This window comes from Trachurus japonicus, chromosome 12 (assembly GCF_045865225.1).
Source record: "Trachurus japonicus isolate A0001 chromosome 12, Traja_1.0".
Lineage (NCBI taxonomy): Eukaryota > Metazoa > Chordata > Actinopteri > Carangiformes > Carangidae > Trachurus > Trachurus japonicus.
Genome location: NC_140918.1, coordinates 26247705 through 26267934, shown reverse-complemented (window position 1 = coordinate 26267934; position 20230 = coordinate 26247705). Strand labels below are relative to the sequence as shown.

Genomic DNA, 20230 nt, shown 5'->3' with positions numbered 1-20230 from the left:
CCCTTCCTCTCTTCCTCTAACCTGAAACGTTACACTCCCTTTTTGGTGATAATAAATTATTGCTCTGAAGCTGTTGTTGGTGTGCGGACTTTCCTTTTTCTTATGATTTACTTGTGTTGTCCGGCACCCAGCGTTTAGACTTAGGGATGTGCGTGCTTTTTCTATTTTCACTATGCATGCTCACCATGCAAGTCTATTGACACGCTCAATACTTATTTTCCCTGTTGTATTGGACGGGAGTCACACAAAGTCACATTCACTGACCGACAATAAAATGTAGGCCAAGTTGGCGCAGAGTTCACAACCCAACTTAGCCACAGAGAGAATGAGTTACACTCTGACACTGACATTTCCACAAAGCTCTACACTGCTCACATGGTGGTGGCAGTGCTACTGTACTGTATGCTCTGTGAGGATCTAACTGGCAGAGACAGGAACACTGGTCTGAATGGAGGAAGGATGAGTGCAGTTCAGCAGAGAGGTCCTTGCAGGGTTCAGGACCAGTCTGACTGTCCTTGAAGGTGACAGTCCATAGACACTGCCAGGAAGAATGGGATAAACTGCTCAAATCCAAGGGTGTAAAGATTGTAGAGACTTCCCCAAGAAGAATCAAATCTTCTGGTAAAGAGACTCCTAGAAAGTGCTAAAATTCAGGCTCTGAATACATTTTCAATTGCAAGATCTAAGTTTTTGATATTTAAAACATGTTTTTACTTTTAATTATTGAGTTGAGGCTAAAGGGAAAAAGTACATTCATTTATGTGTACAGTTAACTATACAACACTATAATGTGAAGCTGTCTGAGTACCATGTGAACAGTCACCAGGGGCTGTTGTACAGGCGATTGAGTGTTTCCAACTATCCTATCCCTAACCTCAGTGTTTGGTCCTTAGTACCAACTCATTACCAGACTTGAGACCTCACACAATACTGGCACCAGGCTTTCAGTTTCCATACGGTCACACTGGACTTGCAGGACTCATGTTTATGTATTTTGAGATGGTTGTTGAGATGGATGTACCACAGCTTAAATTACCTCCACCTTTACAACTTGTTCACCCAAACAAATTACATCAGTCCTTTTTAAATCTTATGTAACTCGACACTACAGCAGAGTAAGAGAGGCCTCGGTGAGAGAATGTGAAACTTATAAAATTACACTATATAAATTAGGAAAACTTGATCAACTAGGCCTATGACTTAGTCTGTTCAAAATAGAAAGAAATATGGAAACTCATATAGCAATAAAACTTTGATTGCTTATTCTCTCAATTTGGGAATGGTTACATCATAGAGGGTTTCATATACAGACAGCACCCACTTCTTTTAACCACACACTGCTGTAGCTACAGTACATTACACTTAAATTTGACGTTCAACGTTCAATGCACTCTGTGGCACTGACCAATGCAGCATTCAGCAAAGTTGCAGCCACGCGAAATTTAATCAGACTGAAATAGAACATATACTGTACAACATTTCCTTTTGAAGTGATGACACAGCCATAAAAATGTTTTTATTTTTCACTGTTTCATCAACTGTAATGCAACCAAGTTTTGGCATGACAGAGGTATTAAATCAAGACACAACGGCAGCAGTGGAGGCTTGTGAATTTGTTATTCACTGTGACCAAAATCATAACAAGTCATAATCTTGACTTGGAAGACATTTTGCATACATTTCATGGAATAAGTAAAACCACTGACTCGAGGGATTAGAGCAGAGGTGCCCAAATGCTTCTCAAAGGCCAAAAATGATCGTGGTGGAGCGTCATGGGCCAAAACTAAGCATTCATGTTGCAGTGCATTAAATTAAATATGCCTATAACATAGGCTAATTGTGCAAAATAAACACTCAAAGTAATTTTGAAATACTGTTGATTACTGCATTTCACTGTTAAATCAGGCTTCCAGACTGCCCCTAAATAGAGGCATTTTGCCCCTAAAATTTTAGCCTCGTAAACCAGCCTCTCGCGGAAATGCATTTCATTTCTTATCTCGGGAGAGTCTGGCCTCATTCCCCCTGTAAGTGTTTGGGGTGGGCGGGAGCTGGGCGGGAGTAGTAGCGTTGACAGACAACCCCATTCAGCCAATCAGCAAGTTGGTGTAGTGACGGGGCTTTGCACCAGTCGGTCCCTGATTGGCCAACGTGCTGTGTCAATCACAGCGGCAACGCTGATTGGCTCGGCCTTCTGAGGGTTTCAGGCCAAACGAGGCCAGACTCTCCCTCAGAAATGAAATGCATTTCCGGGAGCGGCTGGTTTACGAGGCTACTAAAATTTGGGACAGTTCAAGAAAATTTGTCATCTACTTGCACATGTGCAACCAGTAAATTTGCCTCAATTTTTATTTTGTAACGGTGGTGAAACATGGAAGGGGAGACTCAAAAAAGCTGATATTTGTCATATTTGGGCAGGTGAATGTATGAGTATTGCGAATACTTGCTTTGCAAGTCGACTTACAAGTGTGCGCCCCTAAAAGTTGTGTGTTCTCCTAGTGAAAAATGTTAGCCTGGTACCCTGAGCAAAGCCTATTTCTAATATGTGAATTTGTTGTGGCCTCATGCCCAGTCTCCCTGCTCCTCTCACCCACACGAGTGCCCTGGGCTGGGCCACGCGGCCGGCCAGCAGCCTCCTCTCCAGAGCTCGCCAGAGCACTGGAGAAAGTTCTAAAGCTCTCGGCAAGGGTGATACTGTTGCCGGTGCTAAAGCTCTTGGAGCTCGGAGCTGTGTTTGACTCCACCTAGTGGTTGGAGTCATACATGCAACATACAGTGGGAAAATTTCAAAAATTAAAAACTAACCGGTCGCAGGCCAATCCCCAAATTGGGCAGCCCTGGATTAGAGGATCATACATAAGGCATTAGTTTTACTCCCTTGGGATCCTGAATGTATAGATCACATTTTTTCTAAGCAGTCCATCAAATAGCTGTTGACATAATTCCTGCACCAAGTATTAATTGATAAGTTTACCATCTCTCCTGGAATCCCTGGTTGCCCACGGTCCCCAGGTTCACCAGGTGGCCCCTGAGAGAGAACACACAGATCGTTTATAAACTGAGGCTGAATCAACACTGAATAAATTTTCTACCTTCAAAGTTGTGGATGAAGCCCATCACTAACCTGCATGCCAGGCCTGCCCACCTCTCCAGGTGGTCCTGTAGGACCTTCTTTACTCTGCAAGCTCACAAAGAAGAATCCAGTCTCAGGTCAACAGAAACAAACTAAGTTCCATTAAGGAGAGGTTATTAATTGTCACAGCATACTTACAGGCCAACCCGCACGGAGCAGCTGGTAGAAATTGGTTTGCTACAGGGAGAATGAATACACAGGATGAGTTACAGATGCAGGAACTAAGAGACAGAAAATGACACAAAAGTAAATAAAGTGGATGTGAATGACATCAGTGCAGCACAGTGGTGGTTAGCATTGTTGCCTCACACCCCCCACCTACTTTCGGTGAGAGAAGCAAGTTCTCCTTGCACCTTCATGGGTGCTCTGGCCTTCTCCAAAAGCCTGATTCAATTTAAAGTGGCCAATTTAAAGTCGCTTATTATACGTGACTTTGGGCTTGTTTTTCTGTGAAGTCGCTTATATTGGTAGTCGTGGGTTGCGGGTTTTTGGGCTTGTTGTTAAAGTGTAGTTACTTATTTAGGGCTGCTTCCAGCTCCATGAGTTGTCAAGCAGATATTTTCGACATGTTATTTAAACGCAGGATAGTTTGTCCTCCTGCTGGATGTGTCACCCCCGTTCCCCCCGCCCCTCCCTTCCTCCGTACACACACGGCACTTTGCCACGGTGACAACAACAACAAGATGAATGTCTGAATCTAGCGGTTTTTCCGGTGCTGTTACTGCTACAAACGTTTCTGGTTTGGAGACTCGGACGTGAAAGCACGTCATCACTGCTGTTTTCACCGAGCAGCGGTGCTGCCGTGAGCCTCCCGAGTCCCGCCCCCGTCCCTACAGCCTCCACCGGCGGTGTCACGGAGCTGCTACAGAGACCTGCTCCACGCCGCTGACACCCCCACCACCCCGTCTTAGAGCGACATCACTACTCACCTCATCTACTGACACGGTCAATATCTATTCAAGTGCAGTTTTGTTGAGACTTGATAAGCCATTTTATTTATTGTTTTGGTTGTGCGTGGTTTTATATTTGAGTGCATCTTTTCTTAACAGAGGACAGGGTCTATTCTTGTTTTTGGTTGTGATTTTTATTCAAGTGCAATTTTTGATTTTTGAAAATATAATATAATATATTCCATTTACAATGAAAAAAAAGTATTAAATAGTTAATTTGCATTTAATGTTAATGGTTCAAAGGATGTCAGGCTGAAAGGTCGGCCGACTCGACCCCCACACATTTTGACCTCACCAAATCTGGCCCGCTTTGCAAAAAGTTTGGGGACCCCTGGTGTAAACCTACAATTTTATACCGGTAGTTTGATAGCCATTAAGGCCAGTGAAAAATGGCTGAGCATTTACAAAGAGCTTGTGCCTTTTTCCCATGTCACCTCAGGAGGTGTTTGTTTTATAGCCACTTTTGGCAGAAATATTAAATCTACAGTGAAATTCAACTGTGTCTAAGCTCAAACAAACACAAAAAACATTATCAAAAATACATCTTTAGTTGTTGAACAGCTCATGATTGACATTTTACTTTCATTCCAGCTAAACAAATAAGTGAATGTGTGATTTGCTTGTTTCATTTTTTCTTTTTAAAAATAAGTGATTCATGATAGCCAGCTTTTTCCAGAATCACCTTGTGTGTTGTGAAGCCAGTTAGGGCAAAGAAACATGTAATATGCCGACCATCCATGTGACAAGGCCCTGGCTATTATTTCTATTGCTATGTTAAATTTTTTATTGCTAGATGGTCCTATTGAAGGCCCAGGGTCTGGGTCCACGGTTCGCCACTGGTCAGTGTACACAACGTTTACACGGAATGAAACAGTAAACATAAAATTGCGTGTATCATTTAGGGATATAAAAACCCCTAAATGATACACGCAATTTTTTATACATATTTGTATACATATAGTCTTATAGATTCGGGGTCTAGATATTTATGTACCTATGCAAATCAGCGGGTGACACCAAACAACGTTTGCCCAAGCAACTTCAGCTTTTATTTCTCTCACACTCACACACACCAGTGTCCTGGAGAGATGCAGCCGCATCTGAGGGGACGATGGCGCGTGTGCGTGTGTGCGCATAGCGTGTGTTGTTGCCCCTTCTCCACTACACAGTTACAGCTCAGCTCTACTCCACTTGTTTAGGTTCTTTTAATCACAGTCATAGTTTGTCATATTAAAGCGGGTTCGTCAGCACCGCGGAGCTGATCGCTGTCTCTCTAATCAATGAGCATTTTCCACCGACTCTCTTTTTTCTCTCCTTTCGTCAGCTCCAAACTCACTCTTCTGCACCGCGATTACGAACCGCAGCGTGGTTTCAAACAGCTGTTATTTAACTCATGTGTCAGAATAACAATAACCTCGAGGGGGGGGCTGTTACATTCATTACAATGCATTTCTCCTCTGTGACGGGCGGCGCGCCCCCTCACTCCTGTCACAACACACACACACGCACACGCCCAGTGGTTGCCTCTCTCCCGGTTCAGCCCCGTCCACTTCTCGGTCTCCTGCCCAGATTACGTTGTACGAGCGGACCTGTTGGTCCGAGTGGCCACGGTCCAAGCGGACCTGTTGGTCTGACTCGTCCAACACAGTCCAGTCCTCCACCCGCAGCCCCCAGAAGCTGCAGACGGGTCAACCAAACAGCGCTACTCCCTCTCTTCACTCAGCTGATTTTTTAATTACGAGGCTCACCACCATGGATCAATAACCGATCTATTATCACCACATGAATTACCTCATCTACCGAATTAACTAAGAAAACAGAAAACAATGTGAAAACGTTCAAATAACCCGCTAACAGTAATGAAGACCGCTAGCAACCACTGCTGTTAGCCAATGGCTCACCGCTACTTCCGGTGCTGACCGGAAGTTCCACCCATAACCGTTTCTACAGTAACGACCCCAGGAATAAGGTGGATAGAGTGTTTGGTCCGGAACACGGGTCTGTCAGTCACTCTGCTCTGCTGTAAACCGAGGAGAAAACTTCTTGTATACTTCCTTGTATGCTACAACCTTTATCCAATGAGGAGAGAGAACGGCATAAAGGGGCGGTCCTCTCTGTGTGTGCAGCCAAGGGATGCACGTGAATGTGGTGACGTAGGGATGAGGACCAATAGATCCATGACGAGGGCGGGGGCTGCTAACTCCATCGGCTGACAAGAAGTTAGCCAAAACGAACGGATCGCTTACTTCTGCTTTAAACACAACAACAACAATAGACCAACTCAAACCTCTATACACAACATGTCTGTTATTAATGACACAACACAGACTTCCAGCTGATCCATTTTAAAATGTAATCATGTAGTTACCAATGAGAGAAATAAATTACATTAAATAATCACATGCAATAAATAGGTAAAGAGATACAGCTGAAAAGATGAATTCTCAAATAACAAATTCCTTCACATAGAGTCAGGTTATTTCTAAAGTATAAGTTCCTGAGGCAAAAAGTGGAATAAAACCTCTGAGCAGAACATCTCAGAAAACCTCTGGTTATTTGCATTTTTATCAAGATTAATAAACGACTGAGTGGGGTTTCATGTAAATCTTCTCTCCAATACTACTACATGCTATAATATTCTTTAATTCAATATTTGCTGGTTGTTGTGATCATGTGCTGGAATCCCAACGTAGCGTTTCTCCTCAAACTTCTGCCAGTCGTTTCAAACACACATTCAAGAATAGTTACCCAGTGAGAGAGCAGGTCCAGAACATGCAAGTCCCGTCTGCTGGAGCCAATGACATCTATCCAAGTCTTGTCTAAATTAGGATCTATTTTCTCCAGTTTGGCTTTTGAATAGTGGATACGATGGATGACTTTAAATTGAATCAGGCTGGTCGAGCACAAGAGGTACCTTCATTTCTTTTTTTATTTCCACTACAGCATCCCAAGTTTTCTCTGAGAAAGGTTCCCCATTTGCGTTTCCCAATTTACTTTGGTCACTCAACAAAATAATCACAAAATGCAGGGTGTCAGATTTGAGCCCTATTGGGAAATGTAAGACACTGACACTGAGCTAAGAGACAAACCCCCCCCCCCAAAAAAAGGTTTAAATGATGAAGTTGTTCTTTCTTTTTTTTCTTTTGACAGGTCACTGAAATGTGACAACATAACTTAAACTGAAACATTAGCCTCTCTCAAAGTCCGGAGTTGGCCCCTGCAGTTTAAATAGCAAACCTGACCTTCCAAATGAGTGAAGGTATGACAATGACCTCTGTAGCCTAGAGAGACATCAAGTTCAAAGCACACAAAGTAACAAATCGCCACCGCAAACTACCAGCAGACTTTTATCTTTTGTCATCTTTTTTCAGTGACGGACAATTCTTCATCATGCTGACACACTGGACGACAAACAGCTGTGTCCACAGCAGCTATATTAAACAGATGAGGACAGAGCAACAGCCTGCAAGCACTATAACTACAGTACAGAGCCAAAGGTTTTACAGAGAGTTGATAGAGGACATGGCCTTTTTGAGGAAACTGGCTTTGCCTCAAAGAACATTTTATGTGTTTTTTAGGTAACTGACAATGAATTACACAAATGCTTAGGCAGAGAGAGAAGGAAGGAAAAGCCATCTTCACTTCAACTGGGTGAGATGTTTTAGGGATGCCAACGCTTAGGGATGTGATAGCTCAGCAGGATTTAGATAAAACAGTTGTTCAGAGTTCAGAAAATGCAGCGTTGGTAACTTCTCTGTGATGGATGGACTTTAAAGATGTAATGTGTTCTCAGTGCTCAGGGCAGTGCAGATGTCAAATTGGCATGGTACTGTAACAGTTTGAGAAAACCATGACATGTCAGTTTGAATTTCTTCATGTGTTAAATACACGTTTTACCAATTCTGCTGTTTAGTCCCAAATCAAAGTATGGGATTAATTACATTTTTGTGCTGATGACATTTCAATTTGGGATCACCATATCTTTAACACTTCATCCTGAGAGGATTTTCCGACGCATTTCTAATGGAAACCTGTTTGAAATTGAGATAAATTACATATCTAAGTCTAGTGCTAGACCCTCTAGTCCAGAACCACTGAGGAAATGCTAGACCAGCATTGCAATAAGAGGCCAAAGCTGAAAATGCTTCTGATGTGCAAAATCTACATCACACTTTTATCAAATTATAGACAATTCTATTGTTTCTGAGATTGTAACTCCCATAAAGTATTTGTCCATTAAATGTCTTGCCCAATCTCATCTTCAAAATGACTCTTTATCACGCTGTGGGTGACATCACAGAGGCTAGGTCCATTGTTATATACAGTCTACAGTATGGGTTCTACGTGTTCAGACATTCTTGTTCTTAAACTGTAAAATATCATGGAGGATCATGTGAAAGGTCCACTTTTTCTTACATGCTTGGCTGACAGCAACAAATCATGCAGGTGTAATCTCACAGTTCAGAGATCAGCTGATTCAGGACTCAACCCTGACCCTTTAACCCTAATTAGGATTAAGTTCAGAAGTGGATGACAGTTTGTTATGGGACTGAACCAGACTGGCTGTCTGGAAACATTTAATCTATACAATAACAATACCTCCTAGCCATTCAAACAAATCAAATAAATTATATCAAATTATAATTATTATAAATTATAAAAGACTCTACACAAACAGAGGAATCTTGTACATACTGCAAATATTTGCACCGAATATGATGAAGACACTGTGATTAGCATCTTACCTGGAAGGCAGCCCATTCCTCAGCAGTGTTCCTCCACAGGTAGAGGGTTGGTAAACCTGGCGGTCCAGGAGGTCCTCGCTCTCCCCTCTTTCCTGAATGACCTGCAGGGCCCGTTTTACCCTGTCACGAAAGTAAAAGGTACATTTATGCACGACAAATCAATTTATATGGGATTTAACCAGATAGAGGCCCACTGAGTTTGAGATCTCATTTACTGTACAAGGGCGGATACTTATTATTATAGTACAGCACTGATTTCAGCTTTACGTCATAAGAGTGATTTGTTGCAGCACTCAAGCTCATGCACTTAATAATATAAATGTAGGCATAATGGAGAAAGGGGCAGGAGTTTACAACTGTATGTATTAAAATGGGAAACTGAGCATTACAACAATGGCTTTGGATGCTTTTTCTCATACATGGGACACTGCACCTCAACCCTGAAGAGTCAAGTAGACTCATTTATCACATGTTCATAGGCTATAATGTCTTAAACAAAGTTATTTTACCTTATCACCTTTAAACCCAGGTGGGCCAGGCTCACCATGACAGCCCTGTGGGAAGACAACAACACAATTATCTGCTGTAAAACACGTGAAGTATCCCTCAAGAGACAAATATTATTTATCAGTGAAAAGTTGTGTGTAGAAATCTATCTATGTATCTACTACTGGCTGTGGGCAAAAACAGTGACCTGTTTCTTTCAGGGTGGGATATGGGATTATCCTTTATGCCTTGATGTTATGTTAAAACTTAAAAAAGATTTATCTTAGTGAGTGAGGTCTTGCAAGAGCAGCCAGAGGGATTGATGCTGAATGCAATTATTAAGTTCCAACTTGCACAGTGCTTAAACTGTTACCTGGGTCGTCCCTTTATGATTTTAACTCACCTGCCTACCAGTCAGCAAAGAGTTTTTTTTCTGTGGCCATGGTATAGAAAAAATATTTTGTAGATAAGTACTTTTTATTCAAATAAAATGAGTTTGCTAAAACACTTGTAGAGGCCGGCTGTACACTACAACACGCTAAGCAAGCAAGACCTGAGTTGTTAGCCAACAGGTCTTCCTTCATGTTCCCTGCAGCCGGGTCCAATCACAGTAATCGTGCTGAGTGATCCTGTGCATTTTATGGCAGCGTGACTCCAGAAAACGGCCCAGACAGGACCAGATGTGCAGTCTGGTTCTGGTTCTGTCTACCCTGGGGTTCCTGCCCACCTCTTACACCAGGTAAACCTTCTTATAAAATGACTTTCCTCACTGGCACCAGCCAGATGACTTGGCAGCCAGAGGTTAAGATTGTCACATTGAGTAATGCTACGACAAACTGCTGAGACTTGTTCACTATGCAGTTCTGAGGGCTGAGATCGCAGCATCAAAGACATGTGGATCAACATGTGTTTGAGCAGCGTAACCTCTGCTGATCAGATTCAGATGGCAGCTGATGGAGAACAGCTCTTGTAAGCTGGAAAGCATAAACAGATGTTTCATTCACAAGGTTCTTCCTCCCTTTTTCTAAACCCCTCATCTAACAGATACCTCTGATACATCAACTTCACTTGTTCTGGAACAAGTCTTGGCTTGGCTATCAATATCCTCAAAAAAGCAATGAAGGAATATGCAAAAACAAGAATTTCTCACTTGGATAATCACTTGTTTAGTAAGTGAGAGATCACAACAATAGCATTGGATCAACAAGGGCACCACAAGACCACTCACTTCCTGTCCTGGAGGGCCCATTCGGCCTGGTGGTCCTCTCTGGAGCCGGTATGTTTTGCCGTCTGAGCTCCGGACCAGATCACCATCTCTGGATACAATAGTCACAGTTCCAGGGCGTTCCCTGTCCAGCTGTTTACCGTTGTGCTTGGAGCTATTATTCGAGTCTGGGGTGCTCTGTGTGGTGTTGCGTTCCCCCTGCTCCACTACAGCCTGTGCAGACGGGTCTGAAGTAACAACATGAGGTGGAGGTGAGACAGTCCTGGCCGGATCATCTGTCTTCTTCCTTAGTTTGCTGGAGTTTGTGGATGTTCTAGGATCTGAAGGGATCCTGGGAAGTGGAGGAAACCCTGCTGAGGGCTTCTTGGGTGTGTTTCCGGTGTCAAGCTCAATTATGTCATCGGAGGGTTTTCCGGGGAACAGCAATGAAGTCCTAGCACTCAAATCTGTCTTCTTCTCTGTGGTAATATTCTCGTCCAAATGTTTAGAGGAAACTTCAGGCTTTCCCTTTTGGTTTCCTTTAGGGCCATTTCTCGGGGGCTTCCACTGGGGGTTCACCTGTCCTCCAGTTTGGAAAGTTGGATCTAACAAGTCAGTGTCCTCGTCCACTACGAAGATATCCCCACGAACTACTGACCCTTTCCGGTTGGGTCCTGTAAGCAGCGTCCCATCCCCTCGAGAGCTCCCTCGGCGAATAAACTCATTCTGTCGGGAGAAAAAACAAGAATTTGAGAATCAATCAAGAATAGTCAAGATGACCCCTTTGTGGTTTTCTAATTTCTATCATGTTGAGACCTCAATAGCTCAATGGTATGTCTTATGGATGTTTTGTGGTGGACTTGTAAAGGCAGCTTGTCTGAGGAGTAGAATGGTGAAGTACAAATGATTTAAGATAAGAGATTATAGAGACAGAAGGAATAATCTGAGATTCACAATACAATTGAGAAAAACAGAGAAACCACTGTACACACAATCATCTTCCTTCTTGAGAACTGTCATCAACTTTTCATTGACATCTGGTGTTGGTTCATCTGCCTTCGAGTCAATTAGCTTCTCAGCTCTTCAGCGGTTACCCCTGACCTGTCTGCTGTCAAAACCTGCAGGCCACTCCTGAGTCTGTCTCATTTCTTTCCAAGACAAATTGTGTCATTGGTTTGCATAGATCTAATGGAATCATGCTTTCCCATGTTGCGGTGTGTTTTGGATACTACTCTTGTTTTTTCAATCAATCCGCAGTACTGTAAACTGTGTCATTTTGTCTTCCCTCATCATGTAATATTTTCATCAAAGCATGGTGCAAGTTTAACATCTCTCTGGGAGACGTCTTCCTTATCACCACCCAGTGTCAACATACAGTGATTTACATATCATGAGTTGTGGTTCAAGACAAGACATAATGCTCCTACTTTACTTTAAATCACCTACTTTACTACTTTTTTTCTACTTTACTTCAAATCACCTTGTATATTATCTAATTTGTGAATTAATTCTTTGTAACAAGGGGTAGACAATATAAGTTTGCTTCTTTCTGCCCCCTTTCATTCAAGAGTTACAGTATTGTCATTTTTTAATGAGTTTTATTTTTTTGTTTTTATGCTCGATAAATGAATGAAATAAACTAAACTAAACTAAACCTCCAATTAGAGCAGACACTCGACTCCACTATGCAACTGACAGTGGAATGGCCCCTGCAGGCACCTGGGAGCACTCCCTTCCTGGCATCATATCAAAGCTCAATTCCAAAACATCAGGCCATCATAAAGCCCCCCATATTATTCTGGTACTTTGGACAGCTTTGCTCTCAGCCCCCTTCAATACATCTAACACCAACAGTCTTCTCTTTCATCTACCCCTCTGGAGGAGGTGCTTCCATTTAAATCAGAGCAGGGTTTTCAAAACTGTGAACGTCTTATTAATGAGTCTCATGAACCCCCTGCTTAATGGGGCGCTGCGGTTTTACTAGGGGTGACAGGGACAAAAAGTAGTACACACAAGTACTCACGCCCTGCCACACGGACACAAACGCAGCAAAACACAATAAAATGTTGGAGTGCAGAGAAGAGCAGCACAGGGAGAGAGGCCTTTGAGGGGAAGGGACCTGAGGGCTGTAAATCTGGTTTGATGACCCTAATGGGCTGAAGTGAAGAGCACTAAAGTGGAGCTACGAGTCATATGGAGAGCAGGAGGAGAGGAGGAGGACAGGGAAGCAGCGTGCATGCTCAGAGAATTTAGTGGAGCATATTTTACAATATACAAGTTAAGAGAGCTGACATATGACACCACACTACCCTGCTGTGTTGTTTAATTATGTTTTGTACACAGAAAACAACAGAACAGAAAAGAAAATGACGTTAAATGCATGCGGACATGGACAACATCTTTCATCAGCTCTCATAAGTGCAGCACTGTTTGAAGTTGAATAACCATTTTTCTATTATTGGCTGGTTCTGTAATGTATATCTAGCTACTTTAAACAAGTTAACATTTAGTTTAACCTCTTAAACAGCCTGATTTTTTTGAGCCATAAATTCATGGTCTTGCAGGACTACACAAAAGTGTCCACCGTAAAAGCACAGAGATCTTAAGGTATAGGTATATAAGATGTGTGTACAAAATGTAAAAAGAGAAATTATATCATACACATTTTATCTATTAGTGCAATTACCACAGCGGTCAGCTCAGGTTTCCTATTTGGTTACAGACATTTGTTAAGGCAAAAATCAATTGAGCATGGTCTGATTGTATTATCAGAAAGACTGATATGCCCAGACACAACGCAGAAATACCCTGCTGAACCTGGCTTTCATTCATCAAATCTGAAACATTAGAAGAGTCCGTCTAAAATACTGTATCTGCAATGAAACCCAGCCAGTGGTGGAGCGCTGGCTGGGTATGACAGGGGCCAGTGAAGGAATGAGATAGGCAAGAGACCAAACAAAGTGCCCCAGTTCCAAACAAAGGCCCTTTCTCTCTGTTTCTTATCCAAGGCTGCAGTCAGGCAGCCAGCCCTGGTTGATAAGCTGACACTGGATCTGCTCTGGTCAACATGCTCCCCTCAGCTTATCTCCCCTCCAGTCTGTGACATGTCTCTGTGAGCGCCAGCCCAGGCCACACTTAGCGGGAGAACCACAACACGTTGGCCAGTCAGTCAGGAGAAAGACATGCTCCATGAAAACATCTCCACGTTATATTACTGTATATTTTAAACTTATCTTGCTGTCTAAGAATTTTAAGTACTGCTACTACAGCAGCAACATGGGGTTTCTGTCTGCAGCTCTGCTTCTCACTGGGTGCTTTTCTCGCCACACTCAGTAAAAATTTAAAAGACTGTTGTTTGTGAAAGTCTCAAGAGATCAGCAGTTTCAGAAAAACCTTCCAACAATCACAGAAATGTCAAAGTCACTGAGTGTGGCTGATTTGACAACTTTAGGAATAAGCAGGTGTACAAGTGTTGCATCTGGTCAGCGTACATTCGTGAGCCACAACAATGTCTTTACTATAAACCAGAGCGACCAAAGCGGAACGTCACAGACAGGGCAGAGTATTCAGAAAGAATTGGATGGCAATTAAAGCATTATTTTTTACAGAATCTGCAGACAATAAGAGAAATACATCATAGCCATGCCTCCACTGGAGGAGTTGATTTATGGTTACACAGTGAATTTTACCCACTGTTTTCACCACAGCACTAGATCAATATGTTTCTTAAACTTAATTTATGAAAGAGAAGTCACGCTCAGCTTCGCAGGAATGCAATGATCAATCTTACAGTCAGATGTATCCACATCTGGAAACTGCCCAGTCTGATGGGCCTCATTTATCAAAGAGCGTGTAAAAGTCCTCTTAAATTTTCAGTACGACGGAAAGGCAAAATGTGCGTACGACCAAAAAAATATACACTCTTTTCAGATCTATCAAACTCCGCGTACACACGGCTGCACGGTATTTCCCTTGATAAGTCACACCGGACCTGAGAAAAGCGTGGATGAGAACACGCCTCATATCCAGCCCCCTAAACAGCCCCACACAACCATATGTGGTCAATGCAAATCAGTTACGTGCATATTAAGTAGCCATGTGCACTCTGGAAACGTGTGGAATGACGTCAGTGGAAGACGGTGAAGACAACAGACGGACGGAGAGCGGAGAAAGAAGCGGAATTTCTCTGAAAGCGAGATACACGGTAACACGGCAATATCAGTCAGAAACATCATCTTGCATTGAAAGGCTTCAATAAATACAAAAAAAAACTCCCAAATCTAAATGAAACAGAACAGAAAGAAGAAGAATCATATTTATTCTGCCCCTTATTTTAGATTATGTCATAATAATTTAAAGCAGGGTTTCCACTGCCAGTCAGTACTACTTTGCACCCCTTTCCACTAACCCCCAACTTCCGTTCACTGGAAGACTTTGATTTTCATTTGTGCATAGCTATATATTAAAAAAAAACAAAAAAAAAACATTGAAGTCCACCAGTCTGTGACTTTTCCTGATGTTGGGCAGCTAGCACCCATTTTTGTTAAATACAATAAATATTATTCACACAAAAAATATCGATCATGTTTTCTCATTTGCTTTGATTTGCTCCGACATTATTGGGCTTGCTGCTTGCTTGTGTGTGTCCAGTCTGGCTACGTAACACACGCACGTCGCAGAAATTATTTTCCAGACTGGACAGACGGGTTGTGGAAGAGGTGTAGCCTACATGCAAGGGAAAAATATCAATATGATATCAAAAGAAAACGAAATTCGTTTTATAAAGCCAGTATTTAGGAGCAAACTAGTGTAAATGCACAGGGGAAAAATCAGAGTCGCTGTGCTTTTCATGTAAAGTGCCGACGTCAACACGTGTGCGGTGGTGGTGGTGGTGGTGGTGGTGGTGGTGGTGGTGTGGGGGGGTGGGGGGGGTCATCATCACCACCACTTGCTACTTCAAACAGTGTCCGCGCTCCTCTCTCCCTCGCATAGCCTACTGCAGTTCTCTGACTCTGCAGCGGCGTCGCCAATTCCTCCTGTTCTTCAAAAAGCGTGTAAATGCCGGTACGCCATGGTCGGACTGGTCGTAAATTTTTGCACTTACTCCCGACAAGTTTTGGTTTGATAGATCCCAAATTAGGCGGAGAAAAGTGCGTACGCACAAAATGGGGGAAAGAGCGTGTAAAAAAGCGTGTATCCACAATGATAAATGAGGCCCCTGATCTGTTTACTGAGCAGCTCCGCTGAGCAGCTGGAGGTTAAGCTAAGTGGTAATGAGTGATGGCCAACTGTTGCCTTTTCCTATTTACATTTATTCTGCCAATCAAATCCAGTTTGACCAAACTGAGCACCTTCAGGTGTCAGGTCACCAGTCGTACTAGGAGGACCATTTACCAGCTGACAGGTTGTTTTTAGACTCAGATCTACTCTAGTCTTTCAGGACAGACATGACAGTGTGTAAATCTAACGGAGAATGGCAAACCTCTGAGTCTTCAGCATCCAGACCACTGCTGGGTCGGAGACTCTGTGACAGCAGACACAGCTACTGTACAAGCTCCATACCGTAGATTACTGAGTTTAAAACACCAAAGGCCCAACAACAAACCAATCTGCAGAACAGGCACTGCATAACATGAAACTGAGTATTTATCCTGTCAAACAGAACTATTAATCCCAGCAGGTATCTCTTCAGGCCTTTAAATCGTGTGCCAAGGCAACATTTAGGATCACTGTCTGGCTCTGTAGCAGCAGGCTCATGCAAGCAAGGGCACTGTATTTGTTCAAGGTCTGTACTGTATGTGTGGGGTTGTTGTTTTTTGTAATAAATAATGACTTTCAAAGTTCAAGCTTCCCGCAGCAGGGGAAAGCCCTTTTCCATTTCAACAGTCTCCCACACACAAAGCCAGATCTTTACAAAAATGGTTTTCCTGGTTTGTGGCTGCACAGTGCCCTGACTTTAAGCCCACCCAGCATCTTTAGGATGAAGTGGAACATTGAGTGTAAACCAGGTCTCATTAGCCACTAATGCTGTTGTGGCTGAATGATAGAAAATCCCTACAGTCAGGTCTTCCAATCCAACTGTTCTGGATGAGTGGAGGCATGTTAAACATTGACGGGCATCTTGTGGTGTAGACATGTTGTCCGGTAACACTTTATTTGACGCCTATCTCTATAACGCATTATAACCATACTTATAATGAGTTATAATGCAGTTACAGCATTGTATAACTATAGTTATAAACACTCATAAATGATCATAATGCTTTATGGAATCATAACACGCGAGTATTCAAGAGAGCCGTGTTCTAATACGTTATAATTGTTAGTAACTCACTGACAATGCCCACATCCATAATGCATTATAAATATAGTTATAATGTGTTATAATTGGCTTATAGACGTGTATGTGTTATGTGTTATGCTTATTGTTATAAAGCCTTATGATAATTTATGAGTGTTTATAATAATGGTTATACATGTTTATAAGCCAATTAGAACACATTATAACTATATTTATAATGTATTATCGATGTGGGCATTTTCAGCGAGTTACTAACAATTATTACGTATTATAATACCTGACCTTACTGTATAAGTCATGATAAAATGCTTTATAGTGTGTTATGATTATTGTTATAAAGTATTATGATCATTTATGAGTGTTTATAACTATAGTTATACAGTGCTATAACTGCATTATAACTCATTGTAAGTATTGTTATAATGCGTTATAGAGACAGGCGTGTAAGTTAAGTGTTAGCTATTGTCCTTTTTTGGTCCAATTACTGATCATATCACATGAGGTTGTACGAAATGAAAAATAAGACAACTTTAGTTTGTTGAGGATTCACGCAGTCATATTGTGAAGCCAATACTGTCAACAGAAGCTAAAGGACTGACAGGCTACTTGTTCATTAGACAGTTGTGGTGAATTGGAGTAACACTGCAACACTGTCACACTATTTTCTGGGAATATGTTGGGAATCCGTAAGTAATTTTTTTTTTCAATGTGTCCTAATCATTTATGAAGTAACTTCACCCTTGAGTCTGGGAAAATATACATTTTTCAATTTTTACATTTCTATTCCTGTTACAGAGTTACAGATCAAACTATTAATCACATTGATTAATAATTATAAAGATTATTAAAGTTGCAGGCTTAAGTGCAGTAAATTGGGTAAAATTGTCACATTGCACCGAACATTTGAGCCATATGTGCATTTTTTTTCAGTGTGTCTCCAACACTTAAGTCTGCCACTGGTCCAACGTGCAAGGACTTGAAACTTCCTCTTTTTTTTCTCAATCCATCACACTGTCACACTATGTTTTATTATTCCCACAGTTACAATATCATTGGATGGTGAGGGAGGAGAAAGTGACATGAAATAGTGCTGACACAGAATATATTCTTAAATACTGACTTCAACAGGATACTAGTACATATCACCTGCATGTGATAATAACACAGTGCAAGTAAAGTTCCAATAAAACAAAGTATTTATGAGTATTATGCTGAGAGAACATGATGATCATGACTCAACTTCTTTGCATCTCTCAACAAATATTTGTGGGAAAGCAATAAAAAATTAATTAGGGCAGATGTTGACACCTGGACAAGATTAATGTTCATCATTAACCACTGTACGTTCTCAGGAGTCTTTGTGTGTAGCTGACAGATCCTCTGGTAAAACCAAAGAGAAATGTGTGAAGGCCTCACAGTCTGTTACAAGCGCTGCAGGCTAGAGCACAATCAACACACACACACACACACACACACACACACACACGTGCACACAAATACACACGCAGCATACAGACAATGAACACTCGCTCGTACAAAGGGCTAATCAAATGGCAAGGTCCGTAAATCTCGCCAAGACACAGGTATGCAAATGTTCTCAGACTGGCTGAGTCTTGCAGGAGCAGTAGGCAATTTAACCTGGAAAAATGTACAATGGGAGTAGTCTGATGGTTCAGGAATAAAGACGGAACACTTTGCATGGCAAAGCCTGATCCCAGGTAAATTAGCAATCAGACGGCTGCTTTTATTTTCTATGATTATAAAAAATGACAATAAGCATTGCAGTTATGGCCAGAAGTCTGACAGAAATATGAGGAAAATAGCAACAGCAGCCTGATGAAACAAATGGGCCGTGGGTCAAAGAATTCTATTAGTGTGTGTGCATGTGTCTGTGTGTGTGTGTGTACCTGTGAATTCCAAAAATGCTTGCACTGCCTGTAGTGATGTGGACTACAAGGCACCGCACTATAAGCATGCATGTGTTCATGCGTTCATCAGAGCACTGTCATGTGCACACGAGTGAGCGTGTGACTCTTTATTATGACTCCGTGTTGTCGGGTAGCTAAGGAGGCTGAGCGCGGTATTAACACTGTCATGGTTGGGGATTGGACCACCCATGTTTGAAAAGCCGCTATTGGTTGGGATCAAAGTGGCCACCAAGTCGCCAGTGGTGGTCCTGGGATATATAGAAAGATCATGAAGCATGTAGGATGGAAAGAGCGCTTTGCATTGTTCCGCCCCTTCTCGCTGGCTACTATGCAAACCAACGGACTGTTGCCTCTGCGGGTTTCTCATTTTCCCTTTTGGCGAGCCCCAAACCAGAGGGCTGCATGATGATGCATCTGTCTAATGTTGGTCCACCAAAGTCTGAGGACTGAAACAAGCTGGTAAATGCAGCGCACAATTCTTCAGTTCCTTGTTAGTTTAATCAGCTCAAAACAAATTATACACCTGACCCACCCCAGTGTCTATGAATTTGCAGTCACACAAATGCTGCTGAGCTAGCTACTGTGCATCACAAATGGGCTGCTCTCAATCACATTCAGCATGTATGTCTGTTTATTCCTAGTCTTTTCCATAATCAACGTTAGGTGAAACCCATATATCTCCCAAATGCTTAGAGATGCAGTTTCTTATTAACTGGTTTTCTCAGTCCCCCCAAAAAAACACAATGACATCCATGACAACGATGTCAACGACAACACATCTGGTTGTTTCTACACTGAAAAGACGAGCAGGTGCAACCCTTGTGCTGTAAGCCAAATCAGAATCAAATCCTCAAGAGAAAATGGCTGTTAACAGTGTAACTCACGCAGATATAATCAATGCGTATCATCATCCTCATCCAGTAAAATTAACAAATGCACCAGTGACTGTTACACAGTCAGTCAATGAGGTGCAGAAGAATCCAAAGATACAAAAGGAAAAACAGTGTGTGGTGTTTCAACAGGCCGTACCTTTACATTCTGTCGCCTTTGACCTTTCACGTGCAATCCATCTAAATCCAACATAAGACATCCCAGGAGCAAGTACCATCCACCATGGTAGAGCATGACTGCAGGAGACACTCTGAGTCTGTCCACGCTTCAGCTCTGCTCATGTGCCCACAAGCAGACCTCTGCACAGGAGGCTGATCCAGCTCTGAGCAGACACACCCACACACACACCTACTGGATACACACCCTTCCACTTTAACAAGCCATACATCTTGTACAAACAATACACCTAATCTGGATGGAGATGTAGCCCAGCCCATTAGCCCTGGGGGAGGCCTCTGAACAGAGAGAAACAGTCAACTAACAGAGAGATTGAAACTGACAGTGTCGTCAAAGCTGGAATAATTTAAACTTCAAAACAACCCAAAGTCTTTTAGATAGTTTGGATTCACGCAGCATTTACTGTCAGCACTCAGCT

The 20230-nt window shown here is 42.3% G+C and overlaps 1 protein-coding gene across 1 annotated transcript in view; it reads right to left on the bottom strand.

The window, feature by feature from the left end:
- Positions 1 to 20230, bottom strand: part of LOC146977625 (uncharacterized) — a 119238-nt gene that overhangs the window by 53153 nt on the left and 45855 nt on the right. The window contains exons 7-12 of the mRNA XM_085793972.1: positions 10540 to 11241; positions 9335 to 9379; positions 8826 to 8945; positions 3269 to 3307; positions 3122 to 3175; positions 2972 to 3025 (exon numbers count right to left, since the gene is read on the bottom strand). Coding sequence (XP_085650098.1) covers positions 2972 to 3025; positions 3122 to 3175; positions 3269 to 3307; positions 8826 to 8945; positions 9335 to 9379; positions 10540 to 11241 — 1014 coding nt within the window. The remainder of the gene's footprint in view (positions 1 to 2971; positions 3026 to 3121; positions 3176 to 3268; positions 3308 to 8825; positions 8946 to 9334; positions 9380 to 10539; positions 11242 to 20230) is intronic.